The sequence below is a fragment of the Perna viridis genome, chromosome 4, assembly GCF_037379345.1.
Source record: "Perna viridis isolate PV_CMFRI_1.1 ecotype Kerala chromosome 4, ASM3737934v1, whole genome shotgun sequence".
Classification (NCBI taxonomy): domain Eukaryota; kingdom Metazoa; phylum Mollusca; class Bivalvia; order Mytilida; family Mytilidae; genus Perna; species Perna viridis.
The window spans coordinates 34,161,760-34,185,267 of record NC_142448.1 but is presented as its reverse complement, the minus strand read 5'-3'; the positions used below and the strand labels follow the sequence as shown (position 1 = coordinate 34,185,267).

At 33.2% G+C, this 23,508-nt stretch overlaps 2 protein-coding genes across 12 annotated transcripts in view; one reads left to right on the top strand and one right to left on the bottom strand.

The window, feature by feature from the left end:
• LOC148619852 (uncharacterized) overlaps positions 1–4,671 on the top strand; it is a 46,839-nt gene extending 42,168 nt beyond the window's left edge. For 3 of the 7 annotated variants that reach the window (XM_088580199.1, XM_088580198.1, XM_088580197.1), the window contains exons 18-21: positions 32–64; positions 1,126–1,197; positions 3,258–3,323; positions 3,789–4,671. In XM_088580199.1, the coding sequence (XP_088436325.1) occupies positions 32–64; positions 1,126–1,197; positions 3,258–3,323; positions 3,789–4,102 (485 nt within the window). In that variant the 3' untranslated portion in view covers positions 4,103–4,671. The remainder of the gene's footprint in view (positions 1–31; positions 65–1,125; positions 1,198–3,257; positions 3,324–3,788) is intronic. The other 4 variants (XM_088580203.1, XM_088580202.1, XM_088580200.1 and 1 more) reach the window with 3 other exon arrangements.
• A 17,341-nt stretch (positions 4,672–22,012) lies between these two features.
• LOC148619851 (alpha-tectorin-like) overlaps positions 22,013–23,508 on the bottom strand; it is a 42,417-nt gene continuing 40,921 nt past the window's right edge. For all 5 annotated transcript variants that reach the window (XM_088580192.1, XM_088580195.1, XM_088580196.1 and 2 more), the window contains 2 exons: positions 22,679–22,765; positions 22,013–22,236 (listed from right to left, as the gene is read on the bottom strand). In XM_088580192.1, coding sequence (XP_088436318.1) covers positions 22,048–22,236; positions 22,679–22,765 — 276 coding nt within the window. In that variant the 3' untranslated portion in view covers positions 22,013–22,047. The remainder of the gene's footprint in view (positions 22,237–22,678; positions 22,766–23,508) is intronic.

The following is a 23,508-nucleotide window of genomic DNA, read 5'->3' as shown; positions in this document are numbered from 1 at the left end:
CCCCTTAAAGCATGTCATTTCTTCCCTTTAGACTATAAGGACATTAAACATCTACTTATGGAAGGTATGGGTTTCATTATATACTGTCTTGAGAGAAAAGTATTCAGATATTATAATTATCCTATGTGTGTTTCAATTTTGCTGTTTTTATACATTTAATGTATTTTAGCAATCTTTTGTTTTTTCATTATTTTTGTGTGGATATTTTAAGTTAGGGTGTTAATTCTTGAGATATTTAGTCTCAACTTGGGCTAGGTTAAATATTTTCACATTTTCAAAATTACCTGCAAAATTTTCCTCCCCCATAGTATTCTGAATCCAACTTCTTTTTCATTGCACATGTAACAAAAGGATGCAAATTTGGCTAGCCTCTATTTTGACATATTGTCTCATTAGATTGTGGTGAATTGAAACTATTTAGACTAGAAATCATTTAACATAGAAATGTGAAAAAAATTTTTTGAATGCTTTTGATTTAAGACTACATAGGCTTTTTCTGTAGTGCTTATAACATTCTTGTGTGATTATACTGGCTTTATAGTTGATGTATTATGTATATGAATTCTCCTTCAGGAATGAGTGGTTTATATTATTTCAGCGAGTCTTAGTGAGAATGTTAAAATTTGAATTCTGCCATAGAGACTGGAGAGATAATTAAAATTAAGAACAGGCTGAAGCAGAATTATGAAATATTTCATTAATTACACTCAATTATGTTTTCTCTATTTGAATAGACCATTATTTGTTCTCAGCATTACTGGCTTTGCTCAGAATTTTTTTTATTTTAGGGGTTTATAAATAATTTTATTTTGAATCCCAACCTTCCATCAATGTACTACTTTTTCTGCTCTTGTATTCTTTCTATGCTTCATCCAGATATCTTTGCAGTTTGTTCTCCAGCTAGTATGCTATAGAAATTTTGAATTACATATTGCTGAATTTGAGAGATATTGGTTCATATCTTCAACAAATTTAACAAAAACAAAAATATATGCAACATTTTGAAGATACAGATTTTATGGTGCACAGAAATTTCACCATTTCTAATGAATTCTTTGATCCAAGCCTTGAAAACTATGAGATTTGGTAAAAATGTCTTTATTAAAACTAGTTGTTGCACAACAGGTGAAATGGGCAACAACATCCCACAGAAACACTGGGCAAACAACACAGGCAATCAAAGGCAACATAATGATTGTGAGATTTGGTTCTGTTCTATTTCTTCTTATCACAGTCAAACTTGCTCTGATTGGTTAAAATTCTTCCTGACTTGGTTTTTTGCCTTCAATTAAAAAAGCAATCTTAGAATTAGTTTCTGAGAGAATCAGGCAAAATGGGAAAAATATGAAACATGCATGTCAAAACCCTTCTGTTCCGACAATATAATTACACTCAAGTATGCATTCTCAGAAATTCTTCAGTTGAAAATTAGAAATATTATGTTTTTAACAGTTATCTACTCTTGAAATGATAATTTTCAGTGCATTTAATGAATTTATAACTCAATTTACCTAAAACGATATGGAAAATCTGTCTTTTTCCTTGATTCTGATGGTGAAAACAGTAAAATTTAGCTTTCAAAATGTTGTTTACTTTTCATACCATGTTTCCCCCACTGCCTGATTCTTACAGACAATTATAAGAAATGCTGCTTATGTGGCTGTCATACTTAAAAAGATTACAGGCACATATACATCTAGACAAACTTGGCCATTGAACAAGTTATAAAATATTATTTTCTGCATTTGTCTTAGTACAATTGAAAGTTGAAAATAACCTTAAATAGCATATTTGACTGTAGATATTTTTTTTTCACTTAATAAGCTCTTCAATTTTAGCTTAAAAATTATTTTAATCAATATGTCAGTGATTTAAATCAGATTGAAACATAAACAAGACATAACAAACTACAAGGCCATTTCTATTACACTTTAAATAACCTGGAATGCAGAAATGAGAATTTCTTCTTAAAATGTGTGCCTGCATTACAATGTTACACAGACTAAAGTAGATCCAGCCACCTGGTGGCACTTAGAATTCAAGTTAGATATCAATAGAAATGAAGAACACCGACTGTTATGACTTTTGATGCAAAGAGAGGAGCTAAGAAAAAAAAAGCAATGGGAAAAAATTCAACCAGTTTAGCAATATTTTTTTAATTGGATTGGATAAAGTCTGGATAGATTCTTCTACTTGGTGCATCCAATGTTCCTCTCCCATGTAATGATAAAGGCTGAGTAGTTCGCATTGAAAAAAAATTAAAACAATTAAGAAATGAAAAATACATGGATTGTTGATCAAACTAATTTGTTGAAGAGCTCGTTATTTGCTAACTATTTAACATGAAGGCAAAAATATCAGGCAAATTTTTTTTTGATCCTTGAATTGTTGGCTTCTGTTTATTATTTTATTTTGGATGGTAATCATTTAATTTGGTTAGTAACATAATTTCTGGTTCAAGTTAAAGCTTGACAATGCATTGTATTTCTTAATTTGCTGAGTTCAAAAAAAAATTTCTTAACAGAATTGAAAAACAGAAGTAGCCATTGTCTGATGTGGAAGCCATTTTTCTTACTTTTATATGATATTAACAGAGCTTGCATAATATTTCACTTTGCAGTGTTTAGTTCATCCTTTTATATAATTTGTGTTCTTGAAGGGAGCCTAAAAGTGGCTAAAATAATTTTCAAGTACCAAAGTGAGTGCAAAGAATATGGGGTATTGTCCTAAAAGGAGACATGGGTTTTGCCTTGTAATAATTATAATACTGAATTATGCCTTTATCATTTAGGATTTTATTGTTTATTTATAGTGCTATTTGTTTTCTTATTTCTTTTCATTTCAATGTTAAAATGTACAGTCATTGTTTATCACTAAAATAAAAATGACATTTTGGAATTCTATTGAGGAAGCAGAATATTTCAACACTGCAGGTATGAAAGTCACATTTCAAAAGATTTTGGTTATTGTTTATCATCCTTTGGAAGATATTTTAATTGAAGAAAAATTACAAAATGGCAATAATGAATGTGGGTAAAAATTTTCTGAATTGTAGTCCCAAATATGTCAAGAGAATCGTGGTGACAAATACCAAATAGTCTGTAAACAGAACTAGGCACATTGATTTTCATTCCTTCAGGGTTATAAATACCTAGAGAGGTTGACAAAATATATGGTCCGTTTGATTGGACATAAGTTTCCATGACTCATAAACTTCTGTAAAGCCTGAAATGTTATTTTTTGCTTTATTTTTACAGACAACAGATCTCAAGCAGATACAAGACTGGTAGTTCAACAAAACATTGGTAGAAACATGAGTTCAGGTTTGTTGTTGGATTTATATTATTTTTAGGGGGGAGGGGTTAATTTATTAAAGATTTTAAGTACCAGTCCATAGAAAATGCAGACACTGCCTATAGTAGAGGCGATTCATAATGTAGAAAAACCTACCAAACAAACAATTTTTTTTTTTCAGTCTACTTACGCAATATTTTTGTATAATGATAGTCCTTTCTATAATCAGATCTGCACTATTGAGAAAGCAACATATTCATCTTTAAATTCAATCAAATTAAACCAAATTAAGAATTTTAATGCCTTGGAAGTGCAAATTTCAAGCAATATCTGTATAATTTATGTTTCAAAAGGGCAACAACCAAATAAAGAGCTAAGACTAGTTGTTGTTAAATATCTCTGCGAACAGTAATTTAACTGAATTATCAGTATTTGATAAAACACACAATAAATCACAATAGATGGCCCTTACAGAAATTTATCGCTTTTTTCAGGTACTAGTTCTCAGCAAGGCAGGACATCATGGGGTGCTGCAAATATAGATAGCCGACAAAATATTATTGACAATCGACCTGCTATACAACAAGATCGTTTCTCTGTTGTGCAACAGGAGACCAGGGGAGCATTTGGTAATACTGTGAACCCTGCTGGTCTCGTCACCAACGTTCAACCAAGTATATTTGTTCCTGCCGTACCCAACACAGCCCAAATGATCATTTCAAATCAGGGACTTGCAGCAGCTAGACAGCAAGAAGCACGCTTTGATGCTTACAAAAGCATGCAAACGGGCGGCTTCCGTCGTTATTAAAGTTTTTAATGTTTCCAGAAAATATGTGCTGTGAAGTCTACAAAAGGAATGAGATGTACTTGAACCATTTGAATTATTGGATGTAGGGAAACTTTCATTTGATAATTGTATTTAGAAATGGAAATACTACAATTTTTAAATTGCATCTTAGAAAATATTTTGTTGTTAATATATTAATTGAGCAGATGTCAGGATTAAAATGTGAAATTTTATCGCAGTAAATAGACCATCATTTATTCGTTTAATTGTATATTATTGATATTAATGAAAGGAATGGGGAAACAAGATTTTATTTTTGTGTATGGGTGTGCAAGAAATCCATTTTTGTACATTTTCAAATCCTGAAATGTGAGATAGTCATCTGATAGTTTTAGATCATCTTCATTTTTACCATTTCACATTTTATTGTCATTTTTTACATTTGTTAAGTAATCATGAGTGTGGATGAATGGTGGATGGCTATGGATATTGTCTCAAATCATTGGTAAATTTCCGTAGCTCTATTGTTATTGATTGTAATGCTGTAATTGTAAAAAATACTTTTGAAGCATAAAAGTTTCAATAGTCAATGATTTGTTTTTTTTCTTTTAAATATTGTCAAAGTAGTATTGCTGGGACTTGGGACTAGTACTTACTTTACCCTGTACTTTGCCCACTTGCTAATGAATGGTATATAGGGTGGGGGAGGGGGCTTTATTCCATTTGCCTTGATTGTCAACTTAATTGTTGTCCTGTTCACAAAATATTGTATTGCTTAGACTCTGTGTGTCCTAAAATGCATGCAATAAGTCAACATATTTTGTAAATCTGTCCAAACCAGACATTTGTTTACCAGTAAGTCAGGGGTAAAGATTAGGTAATATGAGTTGGTATCCCAGACTATTTTTTAGTTTAATATTTTCTGTATGTCGACTAAATTTTATCCAAACGTTTGGTAGCCGAGTTTAAAACCTAGTAGGCATGGGCTGCTGCTAATTTTTATCCTTTGTAAGTCCTTTCATACAATCTCTGTGTAAATTTGAAGTAGCACAGTGTTACCTAGAATAGCGCAATACTGGACTTATTCAACAAATATAGCAGTGTTAACTGGAAAAGCACAATACTGGACTTGTTCAACAAATTTAGCAGTGTTAACTGGAATAGCACAATACTGGACTTGTTCAACAAATTTAGCAGTGTTAACTGGAATAGCACAATACTGGACTTGTTCAACAAATATAGCAGTGTTAACTGGAAAAGCACAATACTGGACTTGTTCAACAAATTTAGCAGTGTTAACTGGAATAGCACAATACTGGACTTGTTCAACAATTATAGCACAGTGTTCTTTGTGTATTATATCAAATACAAAATGTAGGTGAACCTTAAGAAACTGGACACCCTTGGTAGTCCCAAGGAAGAATGCTTGCCTTGAGTATGGGAACTAGTGGGTTTGATCCCTAGCGGTGTTGCACAAAGGACTTTCAAAAATTGGTAGTCACATGGCATATATAGGAGAAACAGTGATGCATGGTTGGCTCTGCAAGTTCGAACAATGTATTAGAAAGTTCTATGAGTACTGTTCATTCGTTAAATCTAGGCGTTCTTGGCACTTGTGATCATATTTGGGTTATTCGCCGTAACTAATTATCTAATTAATATACATGTAGCTACTGAAAAAAAACGAAGTCGGAGCACTGTAGCTATAAACCCTTGTTATTATTTAAATTTGCAACTGAAAGGTCTGAAATTATTAACATAAAACTACATTACCAGAAGTAAAAAAGGAAAACGGCGTCGGTAAACAATTTGTTTTCAGACCAGAACTTGAGTATAACAGATAGATATATTTGAATCAAATATCAACAATACGTTTACTAACACAGAATGCATACTATTATTATGATCTTTACATTATATAAGCTGAGTACATGAGGCATACAAGTAGAGCTTACTATACTTAAATAAAAATTAATCACTAAAAAATTTGACCTGTAAACAGATTGTGTTTAAAGTCAGATTTTGACCCAAAGTTGATTTTTAACGGAGGATATCAAATACAAGCCCGGAGGCTTTTACCCAATGTGATCCCCAAATAGGAAAAAAAGAACTTACAGGTTAAAAAATATTTCTGTACAAAAATTTCAATTTTGCATTTGCTTTTTGCAGAATACTATTTACTATGTTTCCAGACAGGAACTGATCAATTTGAAGGCCCAAATATTTAACATTATTTTGAGATTAAATTGTGTGAATGTAGGGTTGGGGCGTTGGTAGGCATCTCATCTCTAACCAATGAAAGTAGAAAACAATATTATCTCCTTGCAAAAAAACTGACCCTTTAAAAATTCACAAGAGTCGGTGTATAGTATGGAATAAGATACACTGGCTCTGCTGAGCTTTTGATCCCAATGGAAGGCTGGGCTGATTTTGAGTGTTCTGACTAACCTTACATCGACTAAAAGTGGGTCGCTAAAGCCTTTGCTTCTTGGATGTTTCAATAATTTAACCATAATCGAAATTCAGTTCGGATTTGTGTGCTATTTTATGTTCAAGTCAATGAATGTAAAGACAGGATGCATTACGTTATATATAATTGATTTGCCGGAACTTTTGTTCTGAGATGTTCATAATTTGCTTTTTATCTGTAAAGTTAGAACCAAGTAAATATGCACTGCATGTGTATATGAACAAATCATTTTGATTTGACGACATCACCATTATACTATGGCCACTCCAGCTGGTAAATTATTTTCTTGCCGGTCTTGGAAACGTGAACGTCACAGACGCAGACCCAAAATAGTGCTTTCGCGTGAATTCGTGGCCAGAAAAATGGAAATTAAGATATTGCAGTATATTGTTAAACAAGGACAGGGTAGTGTAAAATCAAAATATAATGAAACACATAAAGAGTAAGAGACACTAGTATTTGGAAAATCTAGATTTTCATTGATTATAGTTGGAAATGAAGCGACTGTCATCGTGAACCCGGATTGCAGGAATAAAACTTATTTTTACTATCCATGAAAACTTTTTCTGTTTTAACAAGTTTCCCTTTACTTTATATACGGTACTAAATTTCAGTTACATGATATATTCTTACCAAAAAGAAACGCTCCTTTGCAAAAAAATGTTAGAAAAGAAGTAGACACACGTGACATCGCGCATTAACAAAAGAAAAAATAAGAAAATAATGGTGGCACAAGTCCAATATTTGAAAAAAACGGTTCCGTTCAAAACTCCTTGTTCAAAATACCAAGTATTATCAATATATATGCTTCCAATCCACGACTACTATCATTTTTACTCTAAATTTGATTGCAAGAAAAGCACAATTTTAGCTAAATCCCTGAATGCGTGGTCAGACTTTGTAAACAAACGATAATGTCTTCTATCACGTCCGCGTTCGAACTATAAAAAGGCGGGAAGAGATCACAAACGTCGCAGTTTGCCATGGACCAAGTTGAAGATCAACACGACCCCTGCCGGAGTCGGACCTGCTTACGGGACGGGACTTATAGCCGATGTAGCCTTGCTGCACAGCACCCTCGACGCCCCCGATCAACCGGATTCAAGTAGAGGAGAACCGGAGTCGGACACAGACGGATGTTTCGGTTCAAAGAACCATTTAACGGCCCTTTTCAGGGCCAAACAAATATTTCAAAAAGTATTCTTAATGGTGTATAATGTGGATTGGTGATGTTCAGTAAATGAAAATAATGAAAACAAGAATACCCCCCTCCTCCCCCCCCAAAAAAACAAAAAAACCAAAACAAAACAAAGAAAAAAAGGTAACATACAAAAAAACAAACAAAAACACAAAAAACAAACAAACAAACAAACAAACAAACAAACAAACAAAAAACAACAAAAAAAAAAAAAAAAAAAAAAAAAAAAAAAAGGACAAAAAAGCCCTTCAATTCTAGATTGTCGGGGATAATAATTGGGAAAAAACTATGGTATTCCTAAGAGAACAAAAATCAATATCTTTTTTTGTAATATTATAAAAATATATTAAAAAATCATTCTTTTAATATTAGAAAATATTTATTAATATTATAAATTCAATTTGTAATATTAAAAACTATTTTCTAATATTACAAATTCCCGATTTAGTAATATTATAAATATCACAGGTTTTGTAATATTAGAAAATGAATTTCTAATATTAAAAAATCACTTTGCAATATTGCAAAATCAGTCACATTTTTAATATTAGAAATTGATTTTCTAATATAGAACATGGATTTGTTATATTCAATTCCGATTTTTTTATATTAGAAAATCATTTTGTAATATTATAAAACGTGACTGATTTTGCAATATTGCAAAGTGATTTTTTTAATATTGCAAATTCATTTTCTAATATTACAAATTCAATTTGTAATATTACAAAATGTGTGATGTTTTGTATAATTACTAAATCAGGAATTTGTAATATTAGAAAATGAATCTCTAATATTAAAAAATATTTTCTAATATTAAAAAATGATTTTTCAATATTACAAATTCATTTTTAATATTACAAATTAGATTTCTAATATCACAAAACATTTTTTCAATATTAAAAAATCGATCGAATTTTTAATATTAAAAATGATTTTTTAATATTAAAAATTGATTTTCTAATATTAGAAAATGAATTTGTGTTATTCATTTACGATTTAATTTTAGAAAATCATTTTGTAATATTAAAAAATGCGACTGATTTTGCAATATTGCAAAGTGATTTTCTAATATTACAAATTCATTTTTTAATATTACAAATTCAATTTGTAATATTACAAAATGAGTGATGTTTTGTATAATTACTAAGTCAGGAATTTGTAATATTAGAAAATGAATTTCTAATATTGCAAAATGAATTTCTAATATTAAAAAAAAATGATTTTGCAATATTAAAAATTCATTTTCTAATATTACAAAATATTAATTTTTGTCCACTTTGGCTTGCCATAATTCCATATGCATGAAAAGCCACATTCATTCAAAATTTTCTGTATAAATGACACCCAGCATAAGGATAAGTTGTGTTCTTTGATTTTCTTTTTTACATATTTTGTATAATATGCATGGAATCTTTCCAATACATCATTATTACCACATCCAATAACCTCACAGCCATAAAGTAATATAGATTTTACCAACACTCAAACTTCAAACTAGGCATACTTAAAATACAAAAATGCACAAATACATTTTACCTGCAGTAGGATTGTACAAAGATATGAAATTACGTTCTCAAAATGGAAATTCCACTAGTATATATATATATATATCTATCGTCTCAGAATGTGACGACTCTATTCTCTACACTGCTCCATCGGATCAAATTGATACAGGGAAGATAACGTAAACTTATAGAAGGGTCTGAAAAATTCCCAACGATGTTAGAACTGTCAAATTTGCGAAGCAAATTTTTATCGCTCCCCCGCGGGACTCGAACTCGTACCGCTGTGACATCTATGGCAACACCGCCTGCACTAAGTCCAGCGCCCTAGACCACTTGGCCAGCTAGGCTCTATAAAAATATAGTTTTCGCTGGCCGGGTGATTCCTCCTCGTAGGATTAATCTAGGGCTGTAACTTAGTACACGATGTATGGTAGTACGGGACAGTTCATCTAGGTGTTATTATGTAGAAAGCTATATTTTTATATAGCCTAGCTGGCCGCTGTGACATCTATGGCAACACCGCCTGCACTAAGTCCAGCGCCCTAGACCACTCAGCTTTCGCCGATGTATGGTAGTACGGGACAGTTCATCTAGGTTTTATTATGTATGATAGAGGATCAAATTAACGATGCATTTAAAGTACGCAACTTTTGGTCGTTTTATGAAAGCGCTGACTGGCTCCCATCCTAGTTCGAGAAAAAGAGCATTCCGCAGGATGCTCATCTTTGTATTCATGACCATCTTGGCGACGCGGTACTGCCAACTGTCTAATAGGTCTTCATTTGTGGCTGACAGTGGCATCCAAACGGAGCATGCATGTGCCAGAGATGGCCGTACAACCGAATTCCACAAAACGTTTCCCGGTTAAAATCTCCCTAGTAAACGTACAAGGTAATTCCGGTTGTTATCCATTTTATCTTTCAGGAAATTATTTACGTGGAAATTCGACTTTAGCGTTCTACTCATGTAATAGCCAATGTACTTGTATTCATTAACCTCATTGATTTTGTCAACCCCAAGAATCCAGTTACTATCGGGATTTATTCGCTTACCGACAACCAGAACTTTGGATTTCTTATGGTTGAATTTCAGATTCCATTTAGTTGCAAAATCGTAAAATGTACGAAGCAACGTTTGAAGTTCCTGTGGTGATTTAGCAATGAGGACAACGTCGTCTACAAACAAGAGACAATTAATAAATTGTTGTGTTAAACTAAATCCTATACAATGCTCACTGAGCATATTAACCAGGTCGTTCATTAGCACCGAGAATAACGTAGGTGATAGCACACAACCCTGCTTAACACCAAATTCCTGATCGAACCACGAGGACTCAATATTTCCAAAATAACTTTATTTTCAACATAACTATAAATGTTTCTCACTAGACGCCAGACTTTACTTTGTATACCGCTTTGTCATAATTTGACAAATAGACCGTCTCGCCACACTCTATCGAATGCCTCCGATAGGTCTAGAAAAGCTAAATATAAGGACTCATTAGCGGAATGTGACACTATGCCCTGCAGAGCAAACATTTAGTCTTCGATGCGTCTGTCTACTCGGAAAGCACATTGACTCTCGCCAAGAACGTTATTTTTCTCGAGATAGTCAACAATAACCGATTCCAACGTTTTGGAAAACAATTTATAAACATTGGACAAAAGAGTAACGCCTCGATAATATCAAAGTCGTATATAGACCCAGCCTTGTGTAGTGGTTTTATAAGACCCTTTTGCCATTCCTTTGGAATTTGCTCAGAGTCAGACATGAAAGCGAATAGATCACAAAGCGTTTTTATCATTATATATCCGCCATATTTTAAGTACTCGTTAGGAATTTCATCAAAACCGGGTGCCTTTCCTGCTTTTAGCCAACGTAGAGCACTTTCTATTGATTCGCGTGAAAAAGTAATGGTTAAAATATTATCGCCCCTACTTAGAAATCGATGGTAAAGGAAAACTATTGACCAAATTTTACGACAAACGTGATGACTTTTCATTCAGAATTGTCAACTTTCCTTTCATCTAGCATCTGTGGCAACATCCTTTCGGCACATGCGTGTGGAGAGTTTATATCACAATTCATACGTTATGCCAGAGCTTGCCGAAACTACGCAGACTTTTTGTATCGCACTAGAACTCTAACAAATAGGCTTCTGGAACAGGGTTATGTTGCTACAAGATTGAAGTCATCACTACAGAAGTTCTATGGTCGTCATCATGAATCGTTATGGTGTATCCATCTGCACCATGAAAACTGATTTATTCAACGGGCCATAGTTTTTCTTTCCTCGTTTGTCTACCGCGGACTTGACTTTTTATAAGCAACTCGGCGGGTGTTTATAGAAAAACAGAGGATGCTTACCCTACCGGTGCACCTGGTCCATGTTCCTAGTTTTTAGTGAAGTCCTAGTTGCTCATTTGCTTTTGTTACTTTGTATGTATGATTTTAGTTACTTTTTGTTCTTTGTGGGGAATGTCTGTTTTCCATGTCTGGTCTTTGTCCCTGGATTACATTCTTTTGATTACCGCTGTAACCTTGGTTCCCTTGATTACTCTTTCACAATCTCAGATAACTTATCAGTAACTACTGATCTGAAAACGGGATTGACATTTGTGTCTTTACCTATTTTACCGAAATGCGAGCTAAGGCAGCTACTAATTTGAACTTCATCCTCTATATAGTCTTCCCAGTTATTATGATCAATTATTCGACTCGGTTTGTGTCATCCCGTTGTCCCCTCAGCAATTTCCAAAATTGCTACGTATTCGTGTCCTGTCGCATATTCTGTACGGACCGACTTCAAACTTTTCTGTCCAGCTCCCTTTTATCACTTTGTGTAACGCGTTCTTACGTTTTTTATAAACCTCCGATAACTGTCTGTCGAGCTGACTATCATGCTGTCGTGTTTTATTACGTATTCGTTGTAATCTATTCGCAACACGCCTCTTCTTAAGCAGTCGATCGAGATCTTTGTCCCAATATGGAAACCATTTTTAGCGACTGTTTCAGTGGCAGAATTTACATTTGACTTCCAAATATCCCAGATTTTATCTACATCGTTAGATGTTTCGGGTCAGTTTTCACTGAAAATCTGACATAGGTTCCTTTTGAAAAGATCCTAGTCAACACCTTCAGTTTTCCACATGAAGCGTTTTGGGTTCTGTTTCTTTGGGGCACCGTCAAATGTTTCACAAATTGGACACGCAACATAACATGATCACTGTGGAGGATGAAAGAGCCAAACTCATCTACGAAAACAGATTTCACGCCATCGCACAGTCATCCGAAAGTAAAACGTAATCAATGGCCGATTTCTGGACATTTAATATTCTGGTATGGAAAACATCGCAACATTCGAAAAGGTTTAAGCCAGCAGCTTCTTTAAACTGATTAAGTCTAGTTCCGTTGTAGCTTTGCTTTCCGTCAGTAGCTATCGTTTTGCCTGTATACTCGCATTAGCTGACACATCTGCCATTGAAATCACCCGTTAGACAAATTTCGTTTCCAAGACTTTTAAATAAAGAACAATTTTCGAGAAGTTCGAAAAACAATTTATCAAGATTCAAGATTCTTTATTTCACTCAGACACAAGCTATGTGTAACATGAGGCAAATACAAATACAATCAATGAAAATGAAAAACAATTTATCAGTAGTAGGCTTATCTACTCCGTCGTTTGGGAAGTAGGCAACGCCCAAAGCCGTTTTAACGTTATTTAAACGACATAAAGCGACAAAGCCGTTCTAGGTAAGTATATTATTGTAAGTCGAATTAAAATAATACATTTAAGTAGCACTCCATATTAGAATCATGCAATATGTGATTTATTGTTGGAAAGCCTTCACATTTCTATTTTTGACATTTAGTTTAAAATGTCATAGCACACAGATTAACATGTCGCTTTTCATGTCAGCATTGTTCAAAGGAGATAAAAATCATCAGAATTCAAAATTCAGGGAGATGACTCTGTAAATAACGCTGAAATACAATAGAAACTTTTGGATTTTCTGTATAAAATATTTTGTAAAAGCATACAGATTGGAATGAATATTTATACATTTCATCATAAAGACCTACAAAGAAACTTGATAACAAAAAATTGCAGACTTTTTTGGGGTGTATTACATTTAGCAGAATTCGCATGATTCTTACAAGGACTGCTACTGAAAAACATATTACTTCTCTCTCCTCCTCCCTCTCTAGTTGAATAAAAACCACCATACAGGCATGACATCACGATTAAGTTATCTTTCCTCCTTTTTTCCATAAGGAAGTTGTACTTCATTTCGAAATTTTATGTTATTTTTTATTTAAATTTGAGAAATGCCTCTTGACGAGGGCTTGATTTCCCTAAAATACCCCCCATAAAAACAAAAATAAACAAAAACAAAACAAAACAAAAACACGAAAAAAATGTTTAAAAAGCAACCAGACTTTGATATATTTTTGTTTCATCTACATGTGTTTCTTTGAGTACTTTTAACTTCAGTTTATATATTTATATATCATGTGTGCTACAAGAGAAATACTATTTTGTTCACATCAACGAAAAAATGATACAGAAAAATTCAAAAAAAGTCTATGAATATAAGGACCCGCGCGTTTAAAACCGGTAAGAAATCAATATTTTTCGACAACTTTGTTTAGTATTTTTTCTTTGGTCTAATTGTAATTTTTAAAAGTTCTTGGATCATTTTCATTCAGAATCTTATTTTGTGTCAAACATTTAATCACTATCTTAAGTTCAGAGTTGTTAGACCTCTGCGATCGTATGAAGCTGTGTCCTTCAGAGCATTTTCACACTTGATTCTACCTTAAAAACGATAAAACCTGAAATGGTGCACACTATACAACGTGCGAAGCTAGATACTTTCAACTGGGTAGCTCGAGCATTCAGATAATTTCAAATATTGAATAGGCATAAATAATAATATGGGGTAGGCATTGCCTAAATCAGCGAGCACCGCGAGCTTTGCCATACATTTATCGCCACGGACTGTCCGAGACTTGTATAAATGATAAGACATTACAAAAGGGGGGAGGGGGTTGACCCGGATGATTTTTTTTGCTTCGCAAGTGCAATATTTTTATTTATATTTACGCAGCAAGCAAAATAAATATTTCTATTTGAAAAGCTGTCTTGTTAATTGATGTTTTTTTTTCAATTAACGAATAACTTGAATAAGATTTTCCCCCAAAATTCCAACCCCACACCCCTCTTTCCCCTCCCTCTCAAAATGGTCAATAATTTTATAGCACTTCGCAATACTTTACATTTTTATCCCTTAAGGGCATCTCTAGCATCATCCATTTCAGTTTTGGCCTGTCAGATCAATCTGTCCAGATACCGGTAATATTACAGTTGTCCATGGATGGTGGGAATATTTTACACATATCATGTGGCGTAGACAGCTGCAAATTCAAGACAAGAAAATGACACTCGTCGCAACTTCGGCCGAGTCCGTACCTTCCTCATACCTCGTCTGTATTAAGTCAGCTGCCATTGGAACTACTTTTGGAAATTTTCTATGTAGAGGTATTTAATGTTCATTTAAAGAAGGAAGCGCCCATAATAAGGATTTGAAATTGGAAAATGTGTGCTTATAAATATTAACATGTCGTTTTCTAAGATAATTAACTTAACTTTTTTAATTCTATTTTTTACGGATATGTGCGTCTTACTGATAGAGCGTATCGTACACCCTATGGCTAGGTCAAGCGAGCCATATTTCTAATGGTCATAGGTGACACGGTCAACTTCCGGCGAATAAATGTTGCGCGTAGACACATATCAAATCCCGCATCACATCCGAGGGATTGAGGTAGAGTAGCGGAGTCATCCGAGGTTTGCCGATTGAAGAAAATGATTGACTTTCCTATCTTAGAAAAGCTATGCTTCGATTTTGATAATATAATCGGAGTTATATTTTTTCCGATTATATTGGGAACCGTAAGGGAAATGTAGAAAGTACACGTAATAACGGTAGAGCTCACACCGCTCCGCGGCGCTCGCTATGATATTTAATTTTAGGGTAAGCATTAGTGAATTACTATTTTTTGTTCACGTTACGCTAGTATAGTAAATTGCTTGTTATTGCACATGCTGAAAATTAATCTGTTTAATCTGCCTCGAATGTTTGCAGGGTACTCACTCTGTATTCATTAGATATCAGATCAGCCAAAAATTTTCACACGGTTACGTACTCATAGGAGACTACAGGGGTTGGACGGATGGCCCGCCCCTCCTTACGAGAATGAAAACCAAAATTGTTATATGTTGAAGCATTGATAGTTTCTTACTATTTTTTTCTGAGCATGCTCAGTCGGCACTCCCGCGGTGTAATTAATAACAGTGTCCTACCAAAGTTTTACTGAAAAGTGTTGCATTTACCTCGCGGAAGTACTGAGTATTTCCAGAAAAATAGCACAGGAAGATATATTAACACATGTGAATGCGGTGCACACATCTTTTCTTACAATCTCTTTGAGGTATGGCAAGCCAAAGTGGACAAAAATGAGCATTTTCTAATATATCAAAATGATTTTCTAATATTAAAAAATTGTAATTGAATATGACAAATTCATTTTTCCAATATTACAAATTAGAATTCTTATATCACAAAACACTGTTTCAATATTAAAAAATCATTTTAATACTAAAAAACTGTTTTTTAATATTTTGAAATTGAATTTCAAATATTACAAAATAGATTTGTCATATTCAATTACAATTTTTTAATATTAGAAAATCATTTTGTTATATTAAAAAATGTGACTAATTTTGCAATATTGCAAAGTGATTTTCTAATATTACAAATTCAATTTGTAATATTACAAAATGTGTGATATTTTATAATGTTACTTAATCAGGAATTTGTAATATTACAAAATTAATTTTTAATATTAGAAAATGAATTTTTAATATCAGAAAATGAATTTTTAATATTAGAAAATGAATTTGTAATATTAGAAAATAAGTGTTTCCTAACATTAAAAATGATTTTTTAATATTACAAATTAGATTTCTAATATCACAAAACACTTTTTTAATATTAAAAATTCAATTCAATTCTAACATTAAAAAACGATTTTTTTAATATAAGAAATTGATTTTCTAATATTAGTAAATGGATTTGTTGTATTTAGTTACAATTTTTTAATATTAGAAAATCATTTTGTAATATTAAAAATGTGACTGATTTTGCAATATTGCAAAGTGTTCCTTTAATATTACAAATTCATTTTCTAATATTACAAATTCATTTTCTAATACTACAAATTCAATTTGTAAAATTACAAAATGTGTGATATTTTATAATATTACTAAATCAAGAATTTGTAATAATAGAAAATGAATTTTTAATATAAAAAATCTTTTCTAATATTAAAAAAAATGATTTTGTAATATTAAAAATTCATTTTCTAATATTACAAAATATTAATTTTTGTCCACTTTGGCTTACCATATTGAGGGGAAATTTTTAGGCCTTTTGTTTGGTTCAGTTTTGTAAATTGGCCAATCTTTAAATAAATGTTAATTCCTAACAATAATTTATTGTGGATATTTGGAATACGCGGCCTCGCCTGATTGCGTTCTTTACTTAGAATTTTATAAACAATTGTTAATTACCATTTCAATAGTACTGAGGTTTTTCAATAAAAAGTTCGTTCATTCAGCTACATAGCTTTTAAATGGTGTAGTAAAATATTATTTACAAAATGCACAGAGTATTCATGTTTTTTATCAAGTCCATTAGTCCATCTTGTGACATTGACACAAAATTGAGCCGGTCTGATTTTGTTAATCTTAAAAATAAAAGGTGAGAATTGTTGGGAATACTGTTTGTAGGTAGTTGAACAGATGCAATTCTTGTGATGATAAGGAGGTGTAAAATGTTTAAAGGCTTTAAGCTATATTTAGAAAAATTCAGGTCCTCGACGGATTGGGTTCTCTCCTCTACAACAACTGGCTGTTTTTCAAAAATGCAAAATTTCGCACAAACTTTTAGACTTAAAATCATTAACAAATGAACAGAAAAAGGCACATTTATTTTTTTACTATGATACCACGCCTCTTTACTTTTTCAAGCAGTTTCTAAAGTGCCTGATATTTTAGAAAACCTGTTTTGATAGTTAATTTTGGGAAGGCACCCAAAACTCATTATGGAAACTGATATATTTTTTTTATTGTGTTACCATGGCTACAGGTTTTTCGTGACAAAGTATAAAATAATATCTATATCATTTTTTCATAGATCTCCATAATGTAAGGTTTTGAAAAAATTATCCTTTTCACAGAAAAAAATGTTGATTTGCCTGTTTGAGTGTCTCAATATATCTTAAATTTATTTCCACAAAGTGTCATAAAGAAATCTGCAGTGACTTATCTATAGAGTTTAACCTATCATCATTCGGTGTTGGTAGACAATTTGTTTACAGATAATACATTGAATTTGAGAATAAGTATGGATTTTTATTGTCTTTATGAAATTTTCAAAACATTTTCAGAAAGGACCAGGAATAGGCATTTGCATAGTGTCCAGACAATATTACAAATGGAACTCCTATATGGTAACATAAATTGCCATACCACCAAAGAAGGCTGATTTTGATTTTAGAAGTTGTGATTTGAACCATTTCCTAGGGATAAAGACAATAAAAGGTATGACAAATACACAAATAATATATAGATATGCTTTTTATCTGCAGTTTTTATATAGATTCTATAGGTTGAGCTTAGTTTGAGCGCTATGTATCATTTTGATTTTGTCTGCTTTTTGTCTGCTTTTAAATAATATTTCAAAAAATCAGATTAACAAATTGATTTAACCACACCACCATCATACTGCGTCCAATTCGACTGGTAAATTATTGTCTCCGGCGCAGCTTCAAATTTCTTGCCACTGCCAGTCTTGGAAACGTGAACGTCACAGACGCAAACCCCAAAATAGTGCTTTCGCGTGAATTCATGACAAAAAAAAGAGGAAATATCAAGAAAGATATTGCAGTATATTATTAAACAAGGACAGGGTAGTGTAAAATCAAAATATAATGAAACACATAAAGAATAAGAGACACTAGTATTTGGAAAATCTAGAGAGACTAGATTTTCATTGATATAGTTGGAAATAAAAGCGGCTGTCGCTGTGAACCCGGAATAAAACTTAATTTTACTATCCATGAAAACTTTTTCTGTTTTAACAAGTTTCCGTTTACTATATATACTGAACTAAATTTCAGTTACATGACATATTCTTACCAAAAAAGAAACGCTTCTTTGCAAAAACATGTAAGAAAAGAAGTAAACACACGTGACATCAGGCATTAACAAAGAAAAAAAGGGAAAAAAATAATGGTTGCACTAGTCCAATGTTTAAAAAAACAGTTTCATTCAAAACTTCATGTTCAAATTACTAAGTATTATGAATCCACATGCTTTCCATCCCCGAATACTACCATTTTTACTCTAAATTTGATTGCAAGAAAAGCACAATTTTAGCCAAATCCCTGAATGCGTGGTCAGACTTTGTAAACAAACGACAATGTCTTCTATCACGTCCGCGTTCGAACTATAAAAAGGCGGGAAGAGATCACAAACGTCGCAGTTTGCCATGGACCAAGTTGAAGATCAACACGACCCCAGCCGGAGTCGGACCTGCTTACGGGACGGGACTTATAGCCGATGTAGCCTTGCTGCACAGCACCCTCGACGCCCCCGATCAACCGGATTCAAGTAGAGGAGAACCGGAGTCGGACACAGACGGATGTTTTGGTTCAAAGAACCATTTAACGGTCCTTTTCAGGGCCAAAAAAATCTTTCAAAAATATTCTTGATGGTGTATAATGTGGAGTGTTGATGTTGAGTAAATAATAATAATAATAAACAAGAATAAACCCCCACAAAACAAAAAGCAGAAAAAAAAAACAAAAGCAAAACAAAAACAAAAACAAACCTAGTATGAAGTAATATCCTGTTTACAATTAGGAATACCCTTAGCTTTTTCAAAATAAATATAGTAAATATCATTGTTCAAGTATTGGACAAAATGTAATAGGTGTGGAAAGTTTTCATATTGAAATAATGTCCTGACAAAAAATTATGTGTAATAATTTCCACGGGATAAGATTTCATCCGGATAGTATTATGTCTTACATCTACACTCTGGATGCTAACTAGAACTTCGATGATGCATTCAGAAACAACAAAAAGTCCAGTTTAGTAAAACATACCCTCGACGCATGTGTAGTGGATGAGGGTACACTTTCAGGAGGGGAAAAACTTATTGAATTCGATCTGTTAGTCGAAAAACTAAAATTTCGAAAAGCACCAGGTCATGATAAGGTACAAAACGAGCATTCAAGATACTGTGGATCTAAGTTACGTGAAGCCATTGTTCGACTTTTCAACGCAGTTCTTCGAATAGGACACATACCGTACACTTAGAAACATGGTGTATAAAGAAAACGAAAAAAGTAAAAAGGCTCCTGAAAATTATCATCCGATTTCACTACCACCTGTACTTTACAAGCTGTTCGAATGTGTACTTAAAGAGTCGTGTCTCTACAGTCGTTGAAGACTACCCTTTTCCGAATTTACAACAACAAAGATTTTCGAAGTAATTGCAACCGCATAACTGCTTCTTTTAATTGCCAAGAAACTATCTATTATTTCATGGAGCTGGGTAGCAAAGTCTATACTGCATCCCTGGATAGTTTACGTGCGTTCGACACTGTACTGTATGGCATTATGGTTTATTCTACAAACTTTATTATCGCCAAGGAGTTAGGCGAGGTAGTGTGCTATTGACTCCACTTTATTTTGTCTGCAATGACTTGTTAGACGAACTCCAAACGCTAGGAACTGCAGATATTCCCACTGTTTTTACTGGTAATCCAGCGTTTGCGGACGATCTAGTGTGCATCGGAACATCACCATACAGACTACAAATCCTTCTGAATTGTTCTTATAATTTTTCGCTGAAATGGAGGTTTGACTTTAATCCAAGCAAGTCAGTAGTGATAAGCTATTGTAACGACAATAATAGCTTTAAACTAGGACTTCGAAATATTTGTGTAGTAAATGAAACAAAACACCTTGTAATACATCGATCTACAGACCCGTCAATTAGTCCCAGTGACCTGCAAACCTGTAGAAAAGATCGTAAACTATTTTGCTATTGTCGTTATTAGATTTTGTCTGTTAAACCTCTTAACAGTGTGTGGCTTGTACTGTAAAATTGTCGTCCCCACTGTTCTTTACGGATGCGAGGTCTGGAATGGAGTATAAGTCAAAGATATTCATGCACTTGAAGCATTCCAACACGTTATAGTTAAACATATTCAAGGCTCCAAAATCTCAATACGTTCAGACATGTGCGAAAGTATATTAAATCTAGAAAGACTACCTGTGACTGTTGAAAAACATAAACTGATGTTTCTTCAAAAACTCTGTCAAATGGATACAAAATTTCTTACCAGACACATTTTCGTGCATAGATTATGCCAGTTCTGTAAAGATACAGAAAGGAAACAATGTGGACTGATACCAGACATCATATTTTAGCGAAATACTCTCTCTTGAATTATCTCAAGAGATACATATTTTCTGGTATTTTCCCGTCCAAATCTCTGTGGAAAAACCTTGTGAATTATGCTATAAAATACGAAGAAGGCCAGAAAAACGATTGCGAAATGACAGGGACTTTCCTCGATTCTCCAAGTTAACTTTAGACACACTAAATAACTTAACTTGGCAATTCGCTAGACTCAATGAAAGGCTTAAAATTGCTAAGCAATTTGCTTAACTATGGGTTGATGCACCAAAAGATGGACAGTGTCATTTAGGCACCAGATAATGCAGTGTGAAGTACTATTATCCCATCGTCATTTGCAATGTGGTCGTCTATAAGAACTTCTCGGAGTATCTCTCGCTAATAAACTTTTCCAACGATCACAGGAAGATTTTGCTTGTTTTGTACTCGGCAATCAGACCGAAATTGTAAACACTGTGATGCCTATTAACTGTTTAGAAGTTTTAAATGAATTCTTTCCTTTTTTTGAAATTATGTAAAGTGTAACAAGTTTATTCTGTAATCTTCGATAGTCTTATGACACTTTCGACATTTCTGTATAAACCTGATGTAATTAGTCTTTGAATTTATTTATTTTTTATGTATATCAATCTTATAAAAGTTTTATATAGTCTATAAGAGGAAATGAAGTATGATGGTGATGCATTCAAAACTGTGAATAATAAACAACCATACAGGCATGATGTCACGATTGAGTTGTCTTTCTTTCTCCACTATAGAGTTGAAACTCAGCTGTGACCCAGGGCGGATTCAGGCAGGGGCGTGGCGTGCGCCCCCCTTAAAATTTGCAAAGCATTGGTTGTCAGGGGTAGATTTAGGCGGTTTTAGGTTGAAACTTTAATTTCTCGTTAATTTTACCACAAATTATATCTACATTGCACCACTCTAGAGGAATATTTAAAAAATTAACCTAAAAATTTTTTATTAATAAAATAAGTTAAATCTAGGGTCACCCCTTCCGTGTTATATTCTAGTCGGGCTTCATATTTGATAGTGGGTGCAAGCCCCTGTGACTTGTGCCAAGAACATGATAATATTTAATTCCCCTCGAAACTCGTTAAATCGAGGCGTTCTTCGGCAATCGTGCTTATATAATTTGGTTATTCACTCTTTCCAATAAATTATCATATTATTATGATTACGTTGAATGCAATAACAATATAGATTTTCCAATGAATTTTAATTCAAGAGATAAATCAAATCTTGTTCATGTTGTTGGTCACATTTGGCTGGACGAAAGTCGTATCTACTCTAAACCAGTATGTCCCAGGAACACCGACGTTGGAACCTCGAGAAACCTTCGGAGAATCAATCTTCTTATGTAATGGATGTTTATAGTGAATAACAGGACCGGGTAAGCCTGAATGTATTTCGGTGATAAATACCTATAATACAAATGAAGTTCACAACGCAAAAGATATAAATTTGTTTCGAAGAAAGGAGTTAGCAATATTATTTATAATGAATATCATTGAAAGCCGTTTGATACATGAAAATTAATCGTATCATAGCTCTATAATACCAGCCTAGCCTTCCAGATTCTACCACTGCTGATCAAGAAAATACATATAAATTTTTTCATAAAAGATTATTTCGAAGAAGAACATAAAAATTACTTAAATAAGCATTTTTACTAGATCTTTTCAGGTCCAATCCAATACAAATGTACATGGCACTGGTTGTATCATAAAAAAAGAGAAGGCCGACTGCATTTATAAGATAATTCAACGGCGCCATCAAAACACACAACAACATTCACAACAACAAAAGAAAAAGAAAAAGAAAACTTAAAAAAACCTATTTATGTCCAAACTCGAATTAACTCACTTCAGCATACGGCGATGTTACTTCTTTATACCTGTTTCTGATAAAAGTTTTGGTACCATCGGTTACAAGGATAGTGTCAAAGGTGTTCTAAATGAAAGAAAACCATACAGTTGCATAAAAGCACATGTTATGTCCGTTTCACATTTTCGTCAGTATGTTTCGGAAATGAAAAAAATCAGGAAGAGAGGAAAACAGAAAAAAACGTTTAACTATGACAACAACTATATGTAATGTAAGAATAGAAGGGTCTGAAAAATTCTCAACGATGCGATGTTAGAACTGTCAAATTTACAAATCAAAATTTTGGTCGTTCCCTCTGTGGAACGTGAACTCGTACCGCTGTGACATCTGCGACAACATCGCCTGAACAAAAGTCCAGCGCCCTAGGCCACTTTGGACTTCGTGCAGGCGGTGTTGCTACAATGTGACGACATCGGATCAAATTGATACAGGGAAGATCATAGAAACTTATAAAAGGGTATAAAAATTCCCGACGATGTTATATATTTCAGCAATTAGAAGAATTTGGCTAAACCTAACAGTTTTGGCGAAAAAAAACTATTGTCTGACTCCTATGTTCTATTTTTTTTAAACATCGGCCATGTTTTTTGCCGGATAAAAAATTCCCATTTTTATACAGGATACCCCATGAAACATTCATACCAGGTTTGGTTCCAATTGGTCAAATAGTGTCAGATGAGAAGACTTTTGGAAGAAAAAACATTAAAAAGAGCAGAAAAAAGCGTCGAAAAAGGGTAATAACTCTAACGTGTCTTAACGGATTAAAACCAAAATTTGACCACAGAGAGATACATGCTGAACAATTAATC